This window comes from Talpa occidentalis, unplaced genomic scaffold, assembly GCF_014898055.3.
Source record: "Talpa occidentalis isolate TD23 unplaced genomic scaffold, MPIMG_talOcc4v2.1 talOcc4.8, whole genome shotgun sequence".
In the NCBI taxonomy this organism is placed as follows: Eukaryota; Metazoa; Chordata; class Mammalia; order Eulipotyphla; family Talpidae; genus Talpa; species Talpa occidentalis.
Window position 1 is genome coordinate 104,950,489 of NW_023605194.1, and position 18,383 is coordinate 104,968,871.

The window sequence follows — 18,383 nt, forward strand, 5'->3', positions numbered from 1 at the left end:
GCTGAAAGAGCCTCACCCAGGAACTTGGGCAGCCTGAGGAAGGTCTTTCAAACCAGAAGAGTAAGGGCTATGGCCCGGGGCCCAGAAGAAGTGCCAGGGAGCTGTGTAGAGCAGGACCGATGGGGCTGATCAGGTGGGAAGGGTGTTTTAGAGAAAGAGAAAGACCTCGCCAATGTGAATGAGAATGAGAGGAAGTGAGACGCTGGGGGAGGAAGGCTGAAGACTCGAGGGGGGCCTGGCTCACAAAAAGCCTTCTATGCCAAGCTCCAGCCACGGAACTTCATCCCGAAGGTAAGGGAGTCCACAAAAGCCTGCTTGTGCAGGGAACGCCAGGAAAGGCTATATGGCTGCGACATAGGATTCCGGCAGGACCGTGAGGAACAGCCTGAGGCAGCTATAAAATGGAGGCATGAGCTCTGAAGAGCCAGCCATATCTGGTGATCCAGGGGAGAGGAGAGAGAATGGGGGGGTGATCATGATTTGGGGCTTATGCAAATGAGTGGCTGGTGCCTGCAGGCCCCCACTTAGTAGCCCTTCATTCCTTAGGCCAGGGGAGAACCTGTGGAGGAGTAGGAAAGGGGCTGAGAGGACCTGAGTGGAAAACTCAGCTCAGGACACACTAAGCAGCACCTGAAGGCTGAAGGGAGCTCTCCTGTAGGCACCTGAACAGGTGAGACCTCTGGGCAGAAGGTACAATCTGAATTCAAGTTCCTTCTCTCTATATACAAACCCAAGAGAGCAGGCAAGTCTGCTTGGGGACATGACAGCTGGGAAGAGAAGATTCACCAGGGATCCCCTGGGAGGGGTGTCCAGATGAAAAATCTAAGTCCCTATCAACAGGTCAGGAGCTCTGGGATTTTGTCAAAAACATAGCTTTCCGTTTCTGAAGGAGAACAAAGAAAAGTGAAAAGTAGCTTCACCCCCGTGGGGACTCCAAGCTCCCCCTTCGTTGCCAAAAGGAAGTTTCCCTAAAGATTAAGTCATTTTCGTCTGCAATTCAATCTTTCAATATGTGGCTGAGAGGTTAACGAGATTTTCTTCATGTTTGACTCCTAGGGTCTGCCTTTAACTGATGTAAACTGTTCCAGAAGAACACATTTTACTGCTGTTACTAATCAGATAAAAGCACATTAAAAAGGAGCAAAGAAAATGTCCAGGGATACTGTACCTTCTCCAGTCAGTATGCATGGTTTTTACGTAACCATTTTTAAAAGCTGAAATAGTATACTATTCATACTTTGCCAATATTTAAATGTTTCATATTCTAACAAATAGACCCAAAAAGGCTTCTTGGAAGGATGAACAGAGTCAGACAAGCTTCCCAGGGAGTATTCATTTCTAGGAAGAGCTACAGTCGCTCTCATCACCGAATCCCCACCAGCAATCTTTCTGTCTCCGAGAAGGAGCAGATTACTGCTGATATTTGAGAACACCCAGGAGAAAGATGGGGATCGGGAGGAAAGAGAGTCTGTCAAATATTGCTCTTCTGGCTTTCAACCAAATACAATTACATAGCATTCGCAGAAGATGAAGTCAAGATAATATAAATGAAATCTTCAATGAGACCAATTACCCTGAAAGCTTTCCCAAACTGCATTTGAGATAATACACAAGCCGCTCTAGAACCCTCCATGTGAGAATTAAGCAGGGTCAGGGGCGGGCTCCACCCAGGCAGTCTGCAGGGGAACAAAACCTAGATTTTCTCCTGTGATAAGAGGCCAAGGCCCACCTACACTTGCTCGAGACATACTGACTCTATTTTATGGTCACATCTTATTTCTCGAGTCCCAAGCTAACAGCTGCCCCTCTAAATGGGTTGTCTCAGAGACAATGTGCTCATTTTGTGGAATTCCCAAGGGCAGTCTCTGCTGACTATGGGTACCTTTTAATATCATTAAGAGCTGGCATGGGGGGCAGGGTTAGCAACTGAATTTGAAATCACAAAAATGTCTGAAAAATGTGTAGCGAGATACTAGCAACTTCATAACTAAGATTAAGGATCAACGCCATTAAACAGCAGGGCAAATCTAGTCTTAGCTTATAACACAAAGAATAAATATCCTGGAGTCCACAGTGATATAAATAAATGACTGAGTAAATAAATAAATGAGGGGGAATGGACAGATCCCACACACAGATTTCTAAATTATTTATGTCAGTGGAGCTTAATTCCACTTAATGACTCCAAAGAGTGCAGGACAGAAGAAGGTGGGCAATGAATAACTTCACAGAGGACAAAGCCCCCGAACATACCTCAGCCAGGTGATGGAGGCCGACACCAAAGCACTGAGTCATGATGACAGCAGCGACCTCTGCCAGGTGATGAGAATGGCCACTGGGATCCGCGGCCTTCCACCCCCAAGTTCCCAATCCCAATCAGACCAAGCCACTGAGGTACAAGAACAAGGAAAATCTCACAAAGTATCAACACCATGAGGGTCCCGAGGAGACCCGACAAAAGGTGATGACGTGGCCTCCTGGCAGGGGTCCTGGACAGAAAGCCGGTGTTAGGCAAAAACTAGTCAAATCCAAATGAAGCATGGAGTTGAGCTCACCCTAATGTGCCTGTGCAGGTTTCTGAGCTGTGGCAAAGCACCGCAGTGACAATGGAATAAGCTGCGTGAGGGTGACATGGGGCTCTCCGTACCCCCTCCCCGGCCTCTCTATAAATCTAAACGTAGTCTAAAGAAATGGTTTATTTTTAAAATAGCAAGGCATGATATGAGCTATAAGGGTCTTAAAATTTCTTTAAAGATAAAATTCCCCCTGCACAGCACTTAAGAGACTAATCTACCCATTAGGAGTGTTGCTCTCCCAGAAATCGTTCCTGGAAAGAACTCCAGAATCCACATTTTCAGAAAGTGAAGACCAAGCAGGTTTTCTAATCCGGCCTCCAACCCGCGGCGTGATCTTGTCTTTACACATAAGGAACAAATCTCAACAAACAGGAGCCAAAAGAAACAGAGGTTTGGAAGTCAAGTCATAAGGAAAGCGAGGAGGGCCAACATGGCACCAGAGATGGGAGTATCTAAAACTGGGAAGATTAAAAACATAAAGTCGGGTTGGTTAAACTGGGGATCTTTTTTTTTTTTTTTCTTTTAAAGATTTATTTATTTATTTATACAAGAACCAGGGTACAGGCCAGATGCGTGGGAGGGTGAGAGGATTCACCAGAGACAGAGCGGGGAGCAGAACAGGCAGACTGACTGAAATACACTGCTGAGGGGAGCAGCGGGCGAAACAGGAGAGATCTACCGTGCCATGTGGGGCCCTCGCCGGCCGGCCGGGATCGAACCAGCGCTGCAGAGGCTGCAGACAGCTTGACAGCGCAGCGCTCAACCCACTGTGCCACCAGGGGAGGCCCAAATTAGGGATCTTGATGGAGCATGAAAACCCACCCAGATATGGCGACCAGTAATTTTCTTCAATGGCAGGGAGAAGTCCCGGGGAGGAGAGGTAAGGGTCGTCCACTGGTGAGTGAGCTGTGAGTCATGGAACTACCACTTGAAAAGGGCTAAGAGAACAAATGATGTGTATTTTCCTCAACAACAAAATAAATAGAAAATAGAAGTAAACGCAGCGGGTAGTAAGATCAAGCAGGATTTTCTAAATAAATAACTCAGCATGCCTTCCTGGAGTCAGATGCCCAGGTACACGCCTGTGGCTGTGAAATGCATCTCCTACTGTGCTCCGAATCCATGATGAACTCTCCCTCATCCCCATACCTTCACCCACCCCATTCCGTGTCAAAAGACCAACTTTCGTATTGGACAGAAAGTTGGTGAAAAGAAACTAGCTCTGATTAATAAGAAGAAAAGTACAAGGTCAAAGAAAATCAAAGACTTGGGCAACTCAGGCTAGTCATCACCCCTAAATCACATTCCCCATACCCCAAGTAGCCTGACTTCCCAGCTCCTTCCAGCTCCCCATCACATCTCTGCTTATCTGCTCTCTCCCTTCGGACTTGTCAAATCAAGTCTGACATTCCTAGGAGACAAGCAACTGGTGTTCTTAACTTTCCTCCCACTAAATGCTTTCTTATCACATCATCATCATCTCCCCAGAAGCTCAGGCCAAATTCTAGAAGCTGTCCACGAGTTCTTTTTCTCTCACTCTCCACAACTGATTCAACTAGGACTAAATCTGTTCCACCCTCAAAATTCAACTCAGAACCTTCTACATCTCCCCCACCCCACAACCACTGGCCTGGCCCAAGTGCCATTAGTACTCCTAATCTTTTTTATTCCATCCACCCCAACAGGACTGTGACAAACCCCATATACTGAAGTTGTTCCACATTTTAAAAAAATTTTTAAAGATTTATTTTCTTTATTTATGCACAGAAGAACTGGGTGTAGGCCAGAGGTATGGATGGTGAGAGGATTCACCAGAAACAGAGTAGGGAGCAGAACAGACAGATCTACTGAAATACACTGCTGAGGGGAGCAGCGCGGGAGAAAGGAGAGGTCTGCTGTGCCATGTGGGTTAGCTCCCTGGCCGGAGATTGAACTCATGCCAGCAGTGGTTGGCGACAGCTTGATAGTGCTCAGACTTTAACCCCTGCACCACCAGGGAGGCCCTCACATTTAAAATTTTTAGGAGTTAACTGGCTGCAAAGAATGTAGCTTCTGGCACACTGTAACTACTGGCACTTTTAACAAAACCATTGTTTTTAAAAATATCCGGTGAACTCTAAATACCACAGCAGTGATGGCCGCCATCATCTATACTTGAAATCCACAAAATAGGTTTTCCTGTATTGCTGGATAGTCCTGCAAAGAATTTTAACCTAAAACAGCTTTATCGTCACAGTTTTTTGCCATAAAACTATGGGGTATAAATTAAAATTCCAGGGTTTTAAAATGTTTTGCTGTGACCATACAGTCTAAATCTAAATGTTCTTCTTTTGAATTATCGTTATAATTTTTATTAGTACACAATTGATCAAAATAACAAAGTTGACAAATTTTGACAATTAAACATAAGTCAGATTTTACTGAAAAGTGGCAACTGTCTTGTTTCTCCAACCGGGTTACATGAATATTACTTACTGTTAGAAAGAGGCAGGGTAAGAAGGTATCAATTTCGTCTTATTTCCTTGCCCCTTTTTCAATGTAAGCAGTGAGAAACCTGCTCGCATAAATATATGTGAATGAGAGAGCTTTGTTACAGCACCCTGACATTCTCTAAACTCCCTCAGATTTTGTTTCCAAAAATCTCAGTGATCCATCATTAAAAATAGCTCTAGATGACCTATCAACTGCCAGCTTGAGTGGGACCGCCTTCAAACTGAAAACCACCAGAGTTACAAATGAATTTGTCATTCCATCAGAGTGAATCACTTTCTTCTCAACCTTAATATTTCAAACTTCCCCTCTGCTGTTTGACCAAGATGTAGCACACAAGACGCATGCATTCCTTTGGGAAGGGAGAAGCAAGATTATGAGAGCAGAGATGGAGAATATATGGATGCAGAGTATCCAGAAGTTATGTCAGTGCCCAGGTGCTACCTAGGGGTCTCCATGTCTCCCCCAAGGAACCAGATATCTCAGTGTGACAGCAGAGCAAGGCTGTCCCATGATTAATATAATTTATGACTTTGGATTTGCTAACCCCTGCTTAAAATCTTTTAACAATTCAAACCACACTTTAAAAAATAAAACCGAAGGGCATCCTTAGTGGTCCAGGGGTTAAGACTCAGTGCTTCCATGGCAAAGGCCCACCGCAAAGGCCTGAGTTCAATCCTAGACCAGGGAGCTAACCCACATGGCCCAGCAGACCTCTCCTGTCTCACACGCTGCTCCCTCCAGAAAAGTACATCTGCCTATTCTGAGCCCTGCTCTGTCTCTGGTGAATCCTCTCACCACACCCTTCCTGCCCCCCACACTTCTGGCCTACATCCTAATTCTTCTATGTAAAATAAATAAAAATTTACAATAAAATAAAATAGAAATTAAGACGCAACCTCCTTACTGTGGCCTCTAAGATCCTACCTCATCACGCTTTCCTACAAACCACAGTGGCCTTCTCCCTCTGCCTGCCACATGGTTGCCCCCTGCACATCCTCCAGACCAGCACATCTCTTATCTCCTAAGAAGTGCCTCACCTTGCCACCATTTACCACATCATTCCCTACCACAGCCATCTAAGGCTTGATAGTTCTTCGTGTAAACATTAACTATTTTGTTTACAATAATGTGACTTTCCCACTACACCCAACACAGATCTATATTTTATGTCCAGCACCCACACCCAGCACATGCCTCATATTTGTGAACAAGAGTGCAAGCATGCCATGAGGAAGGGCACTTGGTGTGTGTGGTGTGGAGGGGGTGTATCTGACAGCTTTCGGTACTTACTTTAAAACAAAATCTTATTAGTTATTAAAGCACACAGAGGGCCTCTGTGGTGGCGCAAGGGGTTAAGATGCAACCTATGAGGCTGTCTGCAGCCATTGCAGCATGAGTTCAATCCCCTGCCAGGGAGCTACCCACATGGCACAGCAGACCTCTTCTGTCTCACCTGCTGCTCCCCTCAGCAGTGTATTTCAGTAGATCTATCTGTTCCGCTCCCCACTCTGTCTCTGGTGAATCCTCTCACCACCACCCCCAGACCTCTGGCCTAAACCCCAGCTCTTGCATGCATAAATAAGTAAATCTTTTTTAAAAAAATATTTTAAAAAAATAAAATAAAGAACACAGATACGCCAAATCCCAAAACGAAAGGTCTATCACGGATAATACTAAGTACACAAACACAGATAGACCCCAAGGCTTGAGGCAGCGCCCAGAGTGCACAGGGAAATTCAGCAGGTAACCACGCCCATGCCTCTTACCTCTGCTCTGGAGAATGCTCGTCCACATCCTCTTCAGAGTCGCCCTGTTGACAAAGAACAAGCTTTAACAGTTGTTTCAAAGGAACAAGAAAAATCCCCCAAAGAAACATGTCTCCGGATCTCACAGGGGTGATGAACTGGTCATGAACGTCTTCTAGTGCCTGGCACGTGGTGGTGCTCCATTAGCACCAACAGGAGAATGACACAACCCAGAGTCCTAGTTGCCCGGCCATCCCTTAGCTGCTCATGGTCAGTAAATATGCCATCTGGTGAAAATCACGCCTGCACATGGCCTCAAATCATCTTGACACCATTTCCCTCCAGAAGCCTCTCTGTAGTGTTCAAGTTAGTGATGCTAGATAATAGTGCAGGATAACGAGAATTCCCACAAATTGAAAATGCATTATTTGGCTCAGAATTCTCTAAATGACTACTGTGACACCAATGTAAAAAGTGCAGTACACGTTACAAAAGGCAGAAATATCACACTCACCCAGAATAGCCTCCCAGACCGACCGAAATCTGACCACAAGTCAGTGGGGGGGAGGAGAGGAGGGACCAAAAATGGTGCTTGAAACAGAAACAAACGGGCAGGCCCAGTTAAGGGCCTGTCATGTTCCGGCCAGATCTGTTGGCCGGCTGCTCAGGAACACGACCCTCCCATGCCTCTCGCTTCTCTCTAACCCTTGGCTTTTGGTGGCGGTGGCACTGCCTCCCTGCCTCTTCCTCTATACTCATTCCCCCCGAGAGTTAACCCACACTTGTCACCCAGGGGCCCAAATCCCTACCTCCAGCTGCACCTTCTCAATAGCACAGGGAGACACTCAACAAAGGCATCTTCTTGCTACCAGAACCAGGACACACGTGGTTTGGGTCAGCATAATCGCAAGCTCGAAGCAGACGCTCTACTATATTCATCTGCAGCTCCAGTCCCAGCGCCTCACGCCACAGGCCCTCTGTCGCCCCAGAAACAATGATGACCAACTCCAGGCTTGTCAGCAGCGGGGATCCCTGCCCAAAAACTTCTGTTCTACCCAAGCCCCTCTGTCAAGGACACCATCATCCTCCTGATCCCTTGGCAAGCCCCAGTATCCTCTTGCGCAGCTCTCCTCCTGCCACCTCCCGCAGAAAGAACTGCCAGTCATCAGAAATACAGTTTAGACCTGTCCATTCTTATACATTCCTTCTGCAAGCAAATCGGCCCACACCATGAGCCCCAGGCCTCCAGCCACCAGACAGGGCTCTTCTCTCTGGTTCAAGACGCTGATGTCAATCTGCTCCTGACATCAGGGTGAGGCCAACCTTCTTCAACATCAGTCATTACCTGTCACCCTCAGGGTATGGTCCAGCCACCCATGGGTGACATCAAGACCAGGGATGTGATAACATCAATATTATCAATGTTAATCCCTGTTCCAGAAGCTTCCCTGGCTCCCTCACTGCTAGTCAAATTTACGCTGACTCCTTAACCTGGAGCACAGTCCAACATAGGCCTTGGCAGACACCCAACCCGATCTTCTCAGCCCACTAGAGCGGGCACCATGGGCACCAATGGAAACATCAGCCCTGGTCACCCCAGGTGCTGTCGGAGGCCCCTCTGCTGATGCAGACCTCTAAGCCACTTCCCCCAACCCTCACCCCCAGCCTTAAGGAAACCTTCAATTTACACTGTTCCTCCCCTGTCCTCTCAGTTCCTACAGTTTAGCACATGAATGTTATCTCAGGGTATTACCAGCCTTATCTCCCCAACAACACCAAGCTCTCAAAGGGCAGGGACCTCACCATGTAATTCCCCCACCTCCTCCTGGCAGAGCCTCAGGACCTGCACTGGCTCACCTAATCCCCTGGCTGCTTTCAAGGCTCGGCTCAAATATCAAATACGGTCGTTTACACAGTGGCGGTTCCCACTGTATAGTCTAGGCGTGGAGTAAGCTGTGCCATCCAAATTGGTGTAATTACTCTCCAGCGTTCACATAATGATGAAATGGCCTAACTTGCGAGTCCCCATCGCCAGACAAGGACTGGCAGTGCCGGCCTCTGCCTTCACGGCTCTCAGGAAAACTCACACCTCCTCCAGCCCGCCAGCACCTAGCGCGGGCGCCCTCCGAACAGACGAAGTAACTGCCCATTTATCCTATTTCCTGTTTATTATCTCTGCACCCCATTCGACTGCAAGCCCCACGAGGACAGTGCCTGCCTCTTTCGCTCACCATGGCACCCCCGCGCCCCAGCGGAACCTGGTCCACAGTCCACGCTCAAAATGTCCACAGAGCTGAGCACAATCTAGCCATTTCTCAGGCATGCGTGGATAGGACTATTTTGGAAAACCTCATTGAGGTTTTCAGTTTTTTTTCTAAATCTGACAGAAGATGACATCATGTTCCTCAGGCACAGGAACCACCGCAATACAACCTTCCTGGGCAAAATGCTAGAACTCCCGCAACAGCACTGCGGGCAAAGCCAGGCACTGGAACCAACAGCTCCTGGGTTCAAATCCCACCACTGTCATTCTCTTAGAGCCTGGGACAAGTTACTTCATGACTCTGTGCCTCAATTTCCCCACGTATGCATTAGACTTCATCGTATTCAGTGTACTGACATGAAGTCATACTCCCCCCCGTACAGTGGTTGAACACTTCCAGTAATGAGGACTCAACCTGTGTTAGTTACTGTTTTTTGGTTTTGTTTTTTTTAATGTTAAGAGTGGAAATGGATTAAACCAAAATAAACCTCCGTGACAAAAAGATTTCCAAATACTATTCAATGATTCACCAACTGGAGCAGATGTTATTTTATAACATAGTACCTGAGATAATGATATTCAAATACCATTTCCTGTTTCACTTTCTACCAATTTCCGTTATCTACACCCTCAGACTCAAAGTTTGGCTAAAACAAACAAGACATGAGGTTTTTTAGCAGAACCTTTCTCATTCACCACTGCACCCCAGGGACTCACGGGGTCAAGTTCACGGTGGGTGCCCTCTCTCAGAACAACTTGACCGACAGAGCACTGGCCTGTCCACCCCAGACCAGACCAGACAACACGACCCCATCCCGGGCACCAAGGTCCATGTCCCAAAGCTGACCAGGGGCTAGTAGGCATGAGTCTTGTCATCTCAGCAAAGCTGATCGGATTTAAAAAACACATCGCAGACAGCCCCTCTAGCTGTGGGAACTGGCAGAAAAGGGGACTATCACACGATAGGAAATGCATGTTCTCCCACCACCTTGGGAGCTGCTTCACCTCCTAAACAGGGGACTAGATGACTGACAAGCGTCCACCAGAGCGACACAGGCGTAAGACAGAAGGCCTGTCACCTGCAGCGCGCTGTCCCCGATGGGGCCCAAACTTAGACGCCCCCGATGGGGCCCAAACTTAAAGGGAGTCCAGGGAGATGACATGACACACTCAAGATAAAGAAAAGAGCCAGACATGCAGGAAACTCAAAGAAGGAGAAACGAGAAGAGGCCACTGTAGGGAGTAGGCAGGGCTGGCTGGACCACAGGGGAAGTGGTTCTTTCATCCACCAGGCAGGAGCTGGCCCCAGAGGCCTGGGTCCGGCCCAAGGAACATCCCCAAGGACCGACCAGGCCATACTACAGAGGGCCCTGCAGGCAGAGCAGGTCAAGTGGAGACAAGGAATCGCAGGTTTCAACCCTGAGGGCAAAGTAGGAAGGTGTACAATGCAGCACAGCAGACATGCTGCCAGGCTTCTGCCAACAAGCTCCTGAAATCTCAGCTTGGTTGTGCCCTAGCGCCACCATGCCCACGCTGGACTCTGGCACGGGAGGATGGGTGCAGCAGAGCCTGGGGGCAGAACAGTCTGTAAATCTAAGAATTAGATCACATGGTTTATTTCCTTCCTTCTCATCACCAAGGGTAGTTCTCATGTCCCTACACCAAAGTACTTCACAAAGGACAGTATGGAACAAAAGGAGAGTAGAACTGGGCAATGCCACTGCAGCCACACAGCAGCTCAGGCTGCTGCTTCATGTAGGAAAGCGCCACTGGTTCCCAGGCTGCCAGGGGCACAGGCTGGAGGTGAGGATGCCAACCAACAGGTGATACAGGAATATTTCCTAAGTTCAAGGTATGCAAAATCCTCCAGATCAGCACCGTTATTACCCCCCGTGAAGCAACTGGGGACAGCAATGAAGCCAGAAGTCTGATCCTGGAAGAGTCTGACAGCTGCTGACAATTCAATTGTTGGAGCTGCTCTAACTAATGGCCCAGGATTCCAGTTCCTGATCCCTGGGAGATGCATCAGGAAAAAAGGGAGAAGAAGAAAAAAACACCCCACTGATGGAAAACATTTCCAGAGTGCATAACTGTATTAGTGTTGGTAAATGTTAGTATTCACGTGTGTAATGCCGCATCTGATGCTCCTGTTTCACCTCTCACTGACAAACCTTAGCTTCGGAAGTCATCTTAAGTCTGCCTGCATGGGAGAAAGCCAACCCAACAGTTCATTCAGCGGAGAACCCTCAAATTTAAATAACACCTATAAATAGTCTCTTTTCAACTGACTCTATGACACCCATGAGGGAACTTTTTCTGAAAAAAAAAAAAAAAAAATTGAAATGAATTCCTAAGAATAACTTTCTTCAAAACTCCCCACAGTTTAATATTAACATATGTGTACACGTACATCATACATGGTCTGCATCAATCTATAGGCATATCTATATACCCATATCATGTATCTGCCAGTAAATCTATATTTAGCCTCACCCAGGTATATATGCCTGATAAAAGAGTCTCCAAAAGGTACACATATAGAGATGAAGAATTTAGAAAATTATTTTGAGTATCAGTTTCACTTTCATTATAGCTTTGATTACAATAGCTTAATTATAAATACCTCTACTGTGACCCTTCCAGAAAGACAGCTTCTAAACCCTAACATGTTTCACCAAAACAACTGTACTATTATACCTATAAACCAAACCAGAAATTGAGGCTTTTATAAAATAACTTTTGAGCCCATAAAATAATCAGATCATAGGCCTTGATAGTTCTACCTCTGAACACAGACACTAAATCTTCAACTAATGCCGTAACAAATGAAAGTCTATAATTTACTTTCCTTTTAGTCTGAGTTGGTTTCCAACACTAACCAGAAGAGGCTGAGGGTACAACTGAGTGAAAATGCAAATACACATAGACACACACCAGTGCTTGTCAGGGGGCAACTGTGCTCCCCAGGGACATATGGCAATAACTGGGGGCATTTCTGGCATCACAACTTGGGGAGGGGAGGAGTAGAACTGGCATCTAGGGGGTAAAGGCAGGGATGTTCTAAGTGCTTGACATCTTCTCTCACCCAGAAGAGCCCCCACAACAAAGAATGCTCCACCCCCAAATGCCACTAATGCTGCTGCTGGACGACTTGGCTCTACAGAGATATAACTATTTTTAAAAGTCAATACATCAGATGCTAAGTTGTGGTTCTCTCAGTTGGATTATGGATGATTTCTGTTTTGTTCTTTTCATCTTTCTGTATTTTCCAAACCTTTCAACAATACACATATGTTATGTATAACGAGGAAAAACTCCATTTGGGAAAAACTTCTAAGAGGACATACTATTGAGTCCCCATCCTGCCGGGGCCTTTTCTGAAAGGACTGGTCTCATTCTGTCTTCTGGCCTTCAGGGAATGTTCAGGAAAAAAGTTCCTCTAAAATCACCTCTCCGCCTTGAAGCTGTTATTCATTAGGCCTGGTTAAAATGAATATTCCAAATAGCTGAAAACCGGCAGCACTCTAAATGTTTCACATAGGAAGACGAAAACTGAAATGTAAATCTGCATTTGTCTCTCAATGAAGTCACAGCTACACATCCTGTTTTTCTAAACAGCCACATGAGACAACATAAGATGAAGCGCTGCCACCAACGTGGAAGCAAAGAACATCTTAAAAATTACTGCACACAAGCTGAATCTTCTTACATAATTCAAAACACTATCCCCCCCCCCAGAAAAAAAACTGGAAGTGGAGGGTTACTACTATTGATGCTGAAAAAGTCAGCAACACAATGTTTAACTGTGTCCATTTGGGGTGAGTGAGGATTTCTCCAAAAAGTCGAACCTAAAAGACAAAAGCTTTGCAGAACTTGCTCTGCTGCAGAAGCGATGTCTGATGCCACAGATTCCCAATAAAAAGTTAGTAATTATTTTTCCACATGCAATCATTATCTCATCACACGCCGAGGGGGAAAAAACCAAAAACCTGAAATGCAAGTTCTCAAGAGGGTGTATTCTAACACGAACTACAGGCACTTGGAATACATCCAAGATCACAATCCTTTAAAGTCACATCTTCATCCCTAGGCTACTTAGCGTTAATGGCAAGTACCACGCACAAGCATTTGGGGAATCAATCCTCCTGTGTCCTCCGGCGCGCGGACCAGCTCGCTCAGGGCGCAGGGCACGCGTCCCTGGCCACCCGGTGGCCCGCCCTGCCTCCGCCCGGCAGCTGCTGGCCGCGGCCCTGCTGAGGTGGCCACGGCTCCCGGCTCCTGAACTTGGGGCCGGCGTGACTCACGCCCTGTCACATGGCGCGGGAGGAGGCCTGGAAAGCCACCGTTGCCAGGTGTTCGGGCTCGGCCCGACCGTTTATTTGCCTTGCAAAGTGGCCCGAGCGCCGGTGCCGCTGGGGGGCCGGCGGCCTGGCCTCCCTCGCCCGCCCACACCCCCCTGTCACCTGGCCGTCCTCACCTGAGTGGGCAGCAGGAGTTCCCCTTCTTCTGCCTGCCACAGCTCCACCACGTTCGGCAAGGGCTCGATCGCTGCACGAACACCCAAAAAGGCACCGCGTTTTTAATGCACGCAGGAGAAAGGCCTCCTGTTCCCCCACCCCCCTCCACGCACCCAAACAAGTCTCCCTTCGCTTCCAAAAGCGGAGGCCCCCCGAGGGGCGAGCCGGGCTCGCAGCACAATGGACGGGTGCAAGCCCGCGGCCCCGCTGGAGCGTGCACGGCCGCGGGGCTCTGCAGCCGGGGGCCCAGGCGGGCGCAAGCCCTCCCGGGGGGCGCGCGGGGCGCCGCCGCCCGCCGGCCAGGGCAGCGTCCCGGGCGGCCCGTCCGGGGAACAAAGCTGCAGGAAGCCGGGCCGCGGAGGGCCCCGCGCGCCACACAAAGCCGGGGAAGTGCCCGGGGCCGCGCACAAAGGCTCCGGGGCGCGCGGCTAGCGGTACCCGCCGCCGTCCCGACCCGCGCGGCCAGCGCGGCGCCCGCAGGGGCCGGGGGCGCGGGCGGGGGCGCGCGGCCGGGCGGGCGCCGGGCGAGGGTTGCCAGCGCCTTCCCTCCCCTGCGCCCCGTCCCCGTCCCCCTCGCCCCCGGGTGGATCTCCGCAGTTCCCTAAAAGAAAGGGGGGGCGGGTGGGGAGCGCGAGCCAGCGAGGCGGCGCCGCTGACCTTGTCCCTGGGCCCCTCCCGGGCGGCAGCAGGGCAGCAGGACCTGGAAGACGCCCAGGAGCAGGTTCACGGCCGCGGCGTGGCGCCGGTAGCCGCCGGGCTGCGGGCGTCGGGGCCCCGCCATGCTGGTGCTCGCCTCTGTCGGGTGCTCGCCGCGCTCGGCGCCCGCTCGCTGGCGCCCCGGCGGCCTCGCCCCGGGCCCGCCCCCGCGCCGCCCCGCCCCGCCCCGCGCCCCCCCGCGCCCCGGCCCCGGGCGCGCCGCTGGCTCCGCGCGCGTGTGCGCCGCAGATAGGGGGGGGCGGAACGCCGCGGGGTTCGGGGGGACTCGGACAATGCGAACGCGGCGGCCCGGGCGCCCCGCCCCGGCGCGCGGCACATGGCGGCCGGCGGCGGCGCCTCTCCCCGGACGGGGCGCGCGGTCCGGGCCCCGACTCCCGCGGGGGGCGGGCGCCTCGGGGCGGCGGCTGCGGGGCGGGGGCGCGCGGGCCGCCGGGGGACGGGCGCCCGCGTGGGTGGCGGTGGGGAGTCGCCCAGCGAGAGGCCTGCGACAGGATATTGGTGGAAATAATGCCGTGGTTGTCAGGAAACGCCGGGGCAGCCACATGGCTACTGCCAGTTGTGCAGCGAGGATATCCGGTGGCTGCACAAAGTCTGTAATTTAGAATAAAAAGTCTCCCAAGGCCGGGAGGCTGACCTCAGCGCCGCGTGGCGGGGGTGCGCCCGGCACCCCGCGTGGAGAGCGGCCAGGTCGGGACAGGTGGGGCGGGCTCCGCGGTCCTGCACCCACAGCCTCCAAGACCTGCGAATACGCCCCGTCGGCGTCCAGGCCAAATTCAGCTGCTGCTTTCTGGAGCAGAGTAGGGGCGAGGACGCGACCTGACATTAGCATGAACAGGACACCAAAAGTCATACCTGGAAAAGACTTTTCTGGTCTGGTTTTTGATGCCCAACATCCAAAAGTACGTCTAGGATCTGAGCCCTCTTTTATGTTACTATCACGCCTTTGCCAGGGGTGTCTGCAACCACTGTTTGCTGAGGAATGGATGTGCATAACCTGGAAGGGGTATTGGCAATTGGCAATCTGAAGGTTTTTAATGTGCTGCTTCAGAAGCTGCGTGAATTCAGACTCTGCTAGTGTAGAACAGAGGGCAAGCGGGGGCACACCTGTCTGCTGATATTGATCCTCTATTTAATTGCTTCTGGTGCCTTATGGTCTAGACAAGGGCCGATAGGACAGATGCCAAAGGACTAAATCAACTGGGGATCCTCTTCCTAAGGACGGACCACAGTTCTTAAGCCCAGGCTCACACTGTATATAGACATAACTCTAAACAAGCTTCACTGCTTGGCCAGAACTTCACATTTAAGAAAATTAGCATAAATAGTAGTCATCCATGTGAAAGAACAAGAGGCACTTTGCACTATCCAATTTGAACACCTCCAGGATTCTCTCTGTACCTTGCCTTTCTTCCATGTTCTCCACCAGCACCTTCTTGGCAAGGATCTTCAGTTCCATCCCAACCTGTCTTTTTCCCCTTCATTTCACTTCTCTAGGCTTGCATGTCCCCGCAAGCTCTGAAGCCTCCCCCACTATGTTGGGGACACAGAATGCGTCCCCAATGACAAAAATACTTGGACAGCCAACCTGAGCAATAACTGCACCTTCGAAGTTTGTTTTTAAGTGAAAGTTCCCTCACTGTCTTGTTTGTTTTTACAATATGTATTTTCAAGTCCTCTTAGGACTTTATTACTTACAAAGGAAAGAAAAGCAAACAAACAGCTTTAATAAAAAGTTCACGGTGCAAAAGTTTTTTGCTGATTCTTCAACTATTTTCCTTTTTTTTACTAAAAGTCTTTCCCATACTCACCAGTATCACAGAATTATTGGTGATCATTCAAAGGACAGAAGAATATGACTAGGGATCCTATGCAAATGCTCTGTTTTGTTCTCCTGCTGAAGTTTTTTAAGGTCAGTTTGATTTTTTTCATTTATGGGCTTGCAGACTTCACAAAGTGGGTAACACTATTTGACTGTTGTTCAAAAACCCAGAAGTATATATCTGCACTGCCATGGGCTTGCAGAGGGAGACAGGATTACACAGCTGTCTCCTTAGATAAATCTGACCCACTTAGCCTTCTCTGGAGGTATTTTTCATGCTGACTCATTAACAACAGGAAAGCTCTAGCCCACAAAGCAGCACCCATATTTTGGAGTAAACTGTTCTCCAAAGAAGACTCCTGTGTCACTGGTGCTGTATTTCCATCCATAGGCCATAGACATTGTCACAGAATATAAGAAATGGAAAAAAGCTTCGCTATTAAATATTAGCCCAACTGCCTTGTTTTTACAAAAGAGGAAACTGAAGCCCAGAGAAGATGAGAAATGTCCAATTTGTAAAAGCAGAGTAATGTAGAAGTATATAGGAAATAATGTTAATGGAAAAAAAATTAAAGTAAACACGAATTAAGTTGATATGCTAATAATATAATAATATACACAAGACGACAGTGTGGAAAGGACTGAATGGAAAGGGCTTCTTGGAATATATCAATTTTAAATTAGTAAGTTAACAGGTTTTTTAAAACCACATTTAAAGTTGACTAAATCTACACTTATTTTTAGATATGCAAGATGTTGGCCATGCTTTTGACTTTGTTTTTAACTTTTGTCCTTTTTCTTAGTGAATACAGATAAAAACCAAGTAAGTCTATAAATGTGAGCTACATCTCAATATAATATACATAAAATTGACAGAGAATTGGCAAGCTTAAATCACCCATCTCTAGCCCAGAAAATTTTCACCATTACCAGGTCACAAAGTGTTTATGAAGAGTAAAGGATATACTATATGGTAAGTGTATGGCCCCAATAAATGCTAGCAATGGTACTATCATGTATTCACTACATGGGAGCAAGCCTGCCCTTTCGTGAATAAGGTAAACTTGCAAAAAAAAAAAGATTTATTTATGTATGGCATAGAAGAACTGGGGTGTAAGACAGAGGTGTGGGGGGTGAGAGGATTCACCAGAGACAGAGTGGGGACAGAACAGGTGGATTTACTGAAATGCACTGCTAAAGAGAGCAGCAGGCAAGACAGGATAGGTCTGCTGCTGCGCCATATGTGGGTTAAGCTCCCTGGCCTGAGATCAAATTCAGGCCATAGAGGTGACAGCGCTGAGACTTAACCCCTAGGTCACCATGGAGCCCCGAATATGGTAAACTTAATGCTAATAATCAATGACTTGAATAATCTATTCATTATCATCATCATCATCAGAAAAATTATCACTCAGACATGTTAGAAATGGGAATGATTAATGAAAATGTACATGTAACAGCTATTTACCCCCTCATCCGTCCATTAAATGGAACTACAAAAGACACCAAATAACTAAAACAATCCTGAGAAAGAACAACAAAGCAGGAGATATCATAGTTTCTGGTTTCAAGATGTATTATAAAACTAACATAATGAAAACAGTTTGGTAGTGTCATAAAGCAACACATAGACCAAGAACCAAGAGCCCTGTAATAAACCCACGCAGGCTTATTCAACTAATATTTGACAAGGGAGCAAAAACAGTCTCTTCAATAAATGGTGCTGGGAAATTGGATATTCACATGTAAAAGAATGCAACAAGACGCCTATCTTACACCACACAAAAAAATTAACTTGAAGTGGACTAAAGATGTACGTGTAAGAAATGAAATCACAAAACTTCTAGAAGAAAACTTACGGGTAAAGCTCCTCGACATGGATCTTAGCAATGTTCGCTTGTTTTCCTCTTGGATAGGTGATCTACAGCACAAGCAACAGAACCCCAAATAAATAAGTGGAACTATATCAAATGAAAAACCTTTTGCTCGGGCCTCCCCGGTGGCGCAGCGGTTGAATGCTGGGTTGTGATGCTGCCCGCAGCCTCTGCAGCGCCGGTTCGATCCCCGGCTGCTCCCCGGCCACCAGAGGAGGGTCCCACATGGCACGCAGACCTCTCCTGCTGCCTGCTGCTCCCCTCAGCAGTGTACTTAGTCAGTCTGCCTGTTCTGTTCCCCCTCTGGCTCTGGTGAATTCTCTCACCCTCCCACGCTTCTGACTGTACCCAGTGCTTGTATAAATAAATAAATAAATAA

General features: G+C 48.4%; 1 protein-coding gene across 2 annotated transcripts in view; it reads right to left on the reverse strand.

Annotated features, from left to right (window-relative positions):
• The window catches only part of TMEM131L (transmembrane 131 like), a 134,010-nt gene extending 119,635 nt beyond the window's left edge, over nt 1–14,375 (reverse strand). For both annotated transcript variants that reach the window (XM_037497251.2, XM_037497250.2), the window contains exons 1-3: nt 14,252–14,375; nt 13,555–13,625; nt 6,836–6,879 (exon numbers count right to left, since the gene is read on the reverse strand). In XM_037497251.2, coding sequence (XP_037353148.1) covers nt 6,836–6,879; nt 13,555–13,625; nt 14,252–14,375 — 239 coding nt within the window. The remainder of the gene's footprint in view (nt 1–6,835; nt 6,880–13,554; nt 13,626–14,251) is intronic.
• Between the last annotated feature and the right edge of the window lie 4,008 nt (nt 14,376–18,383).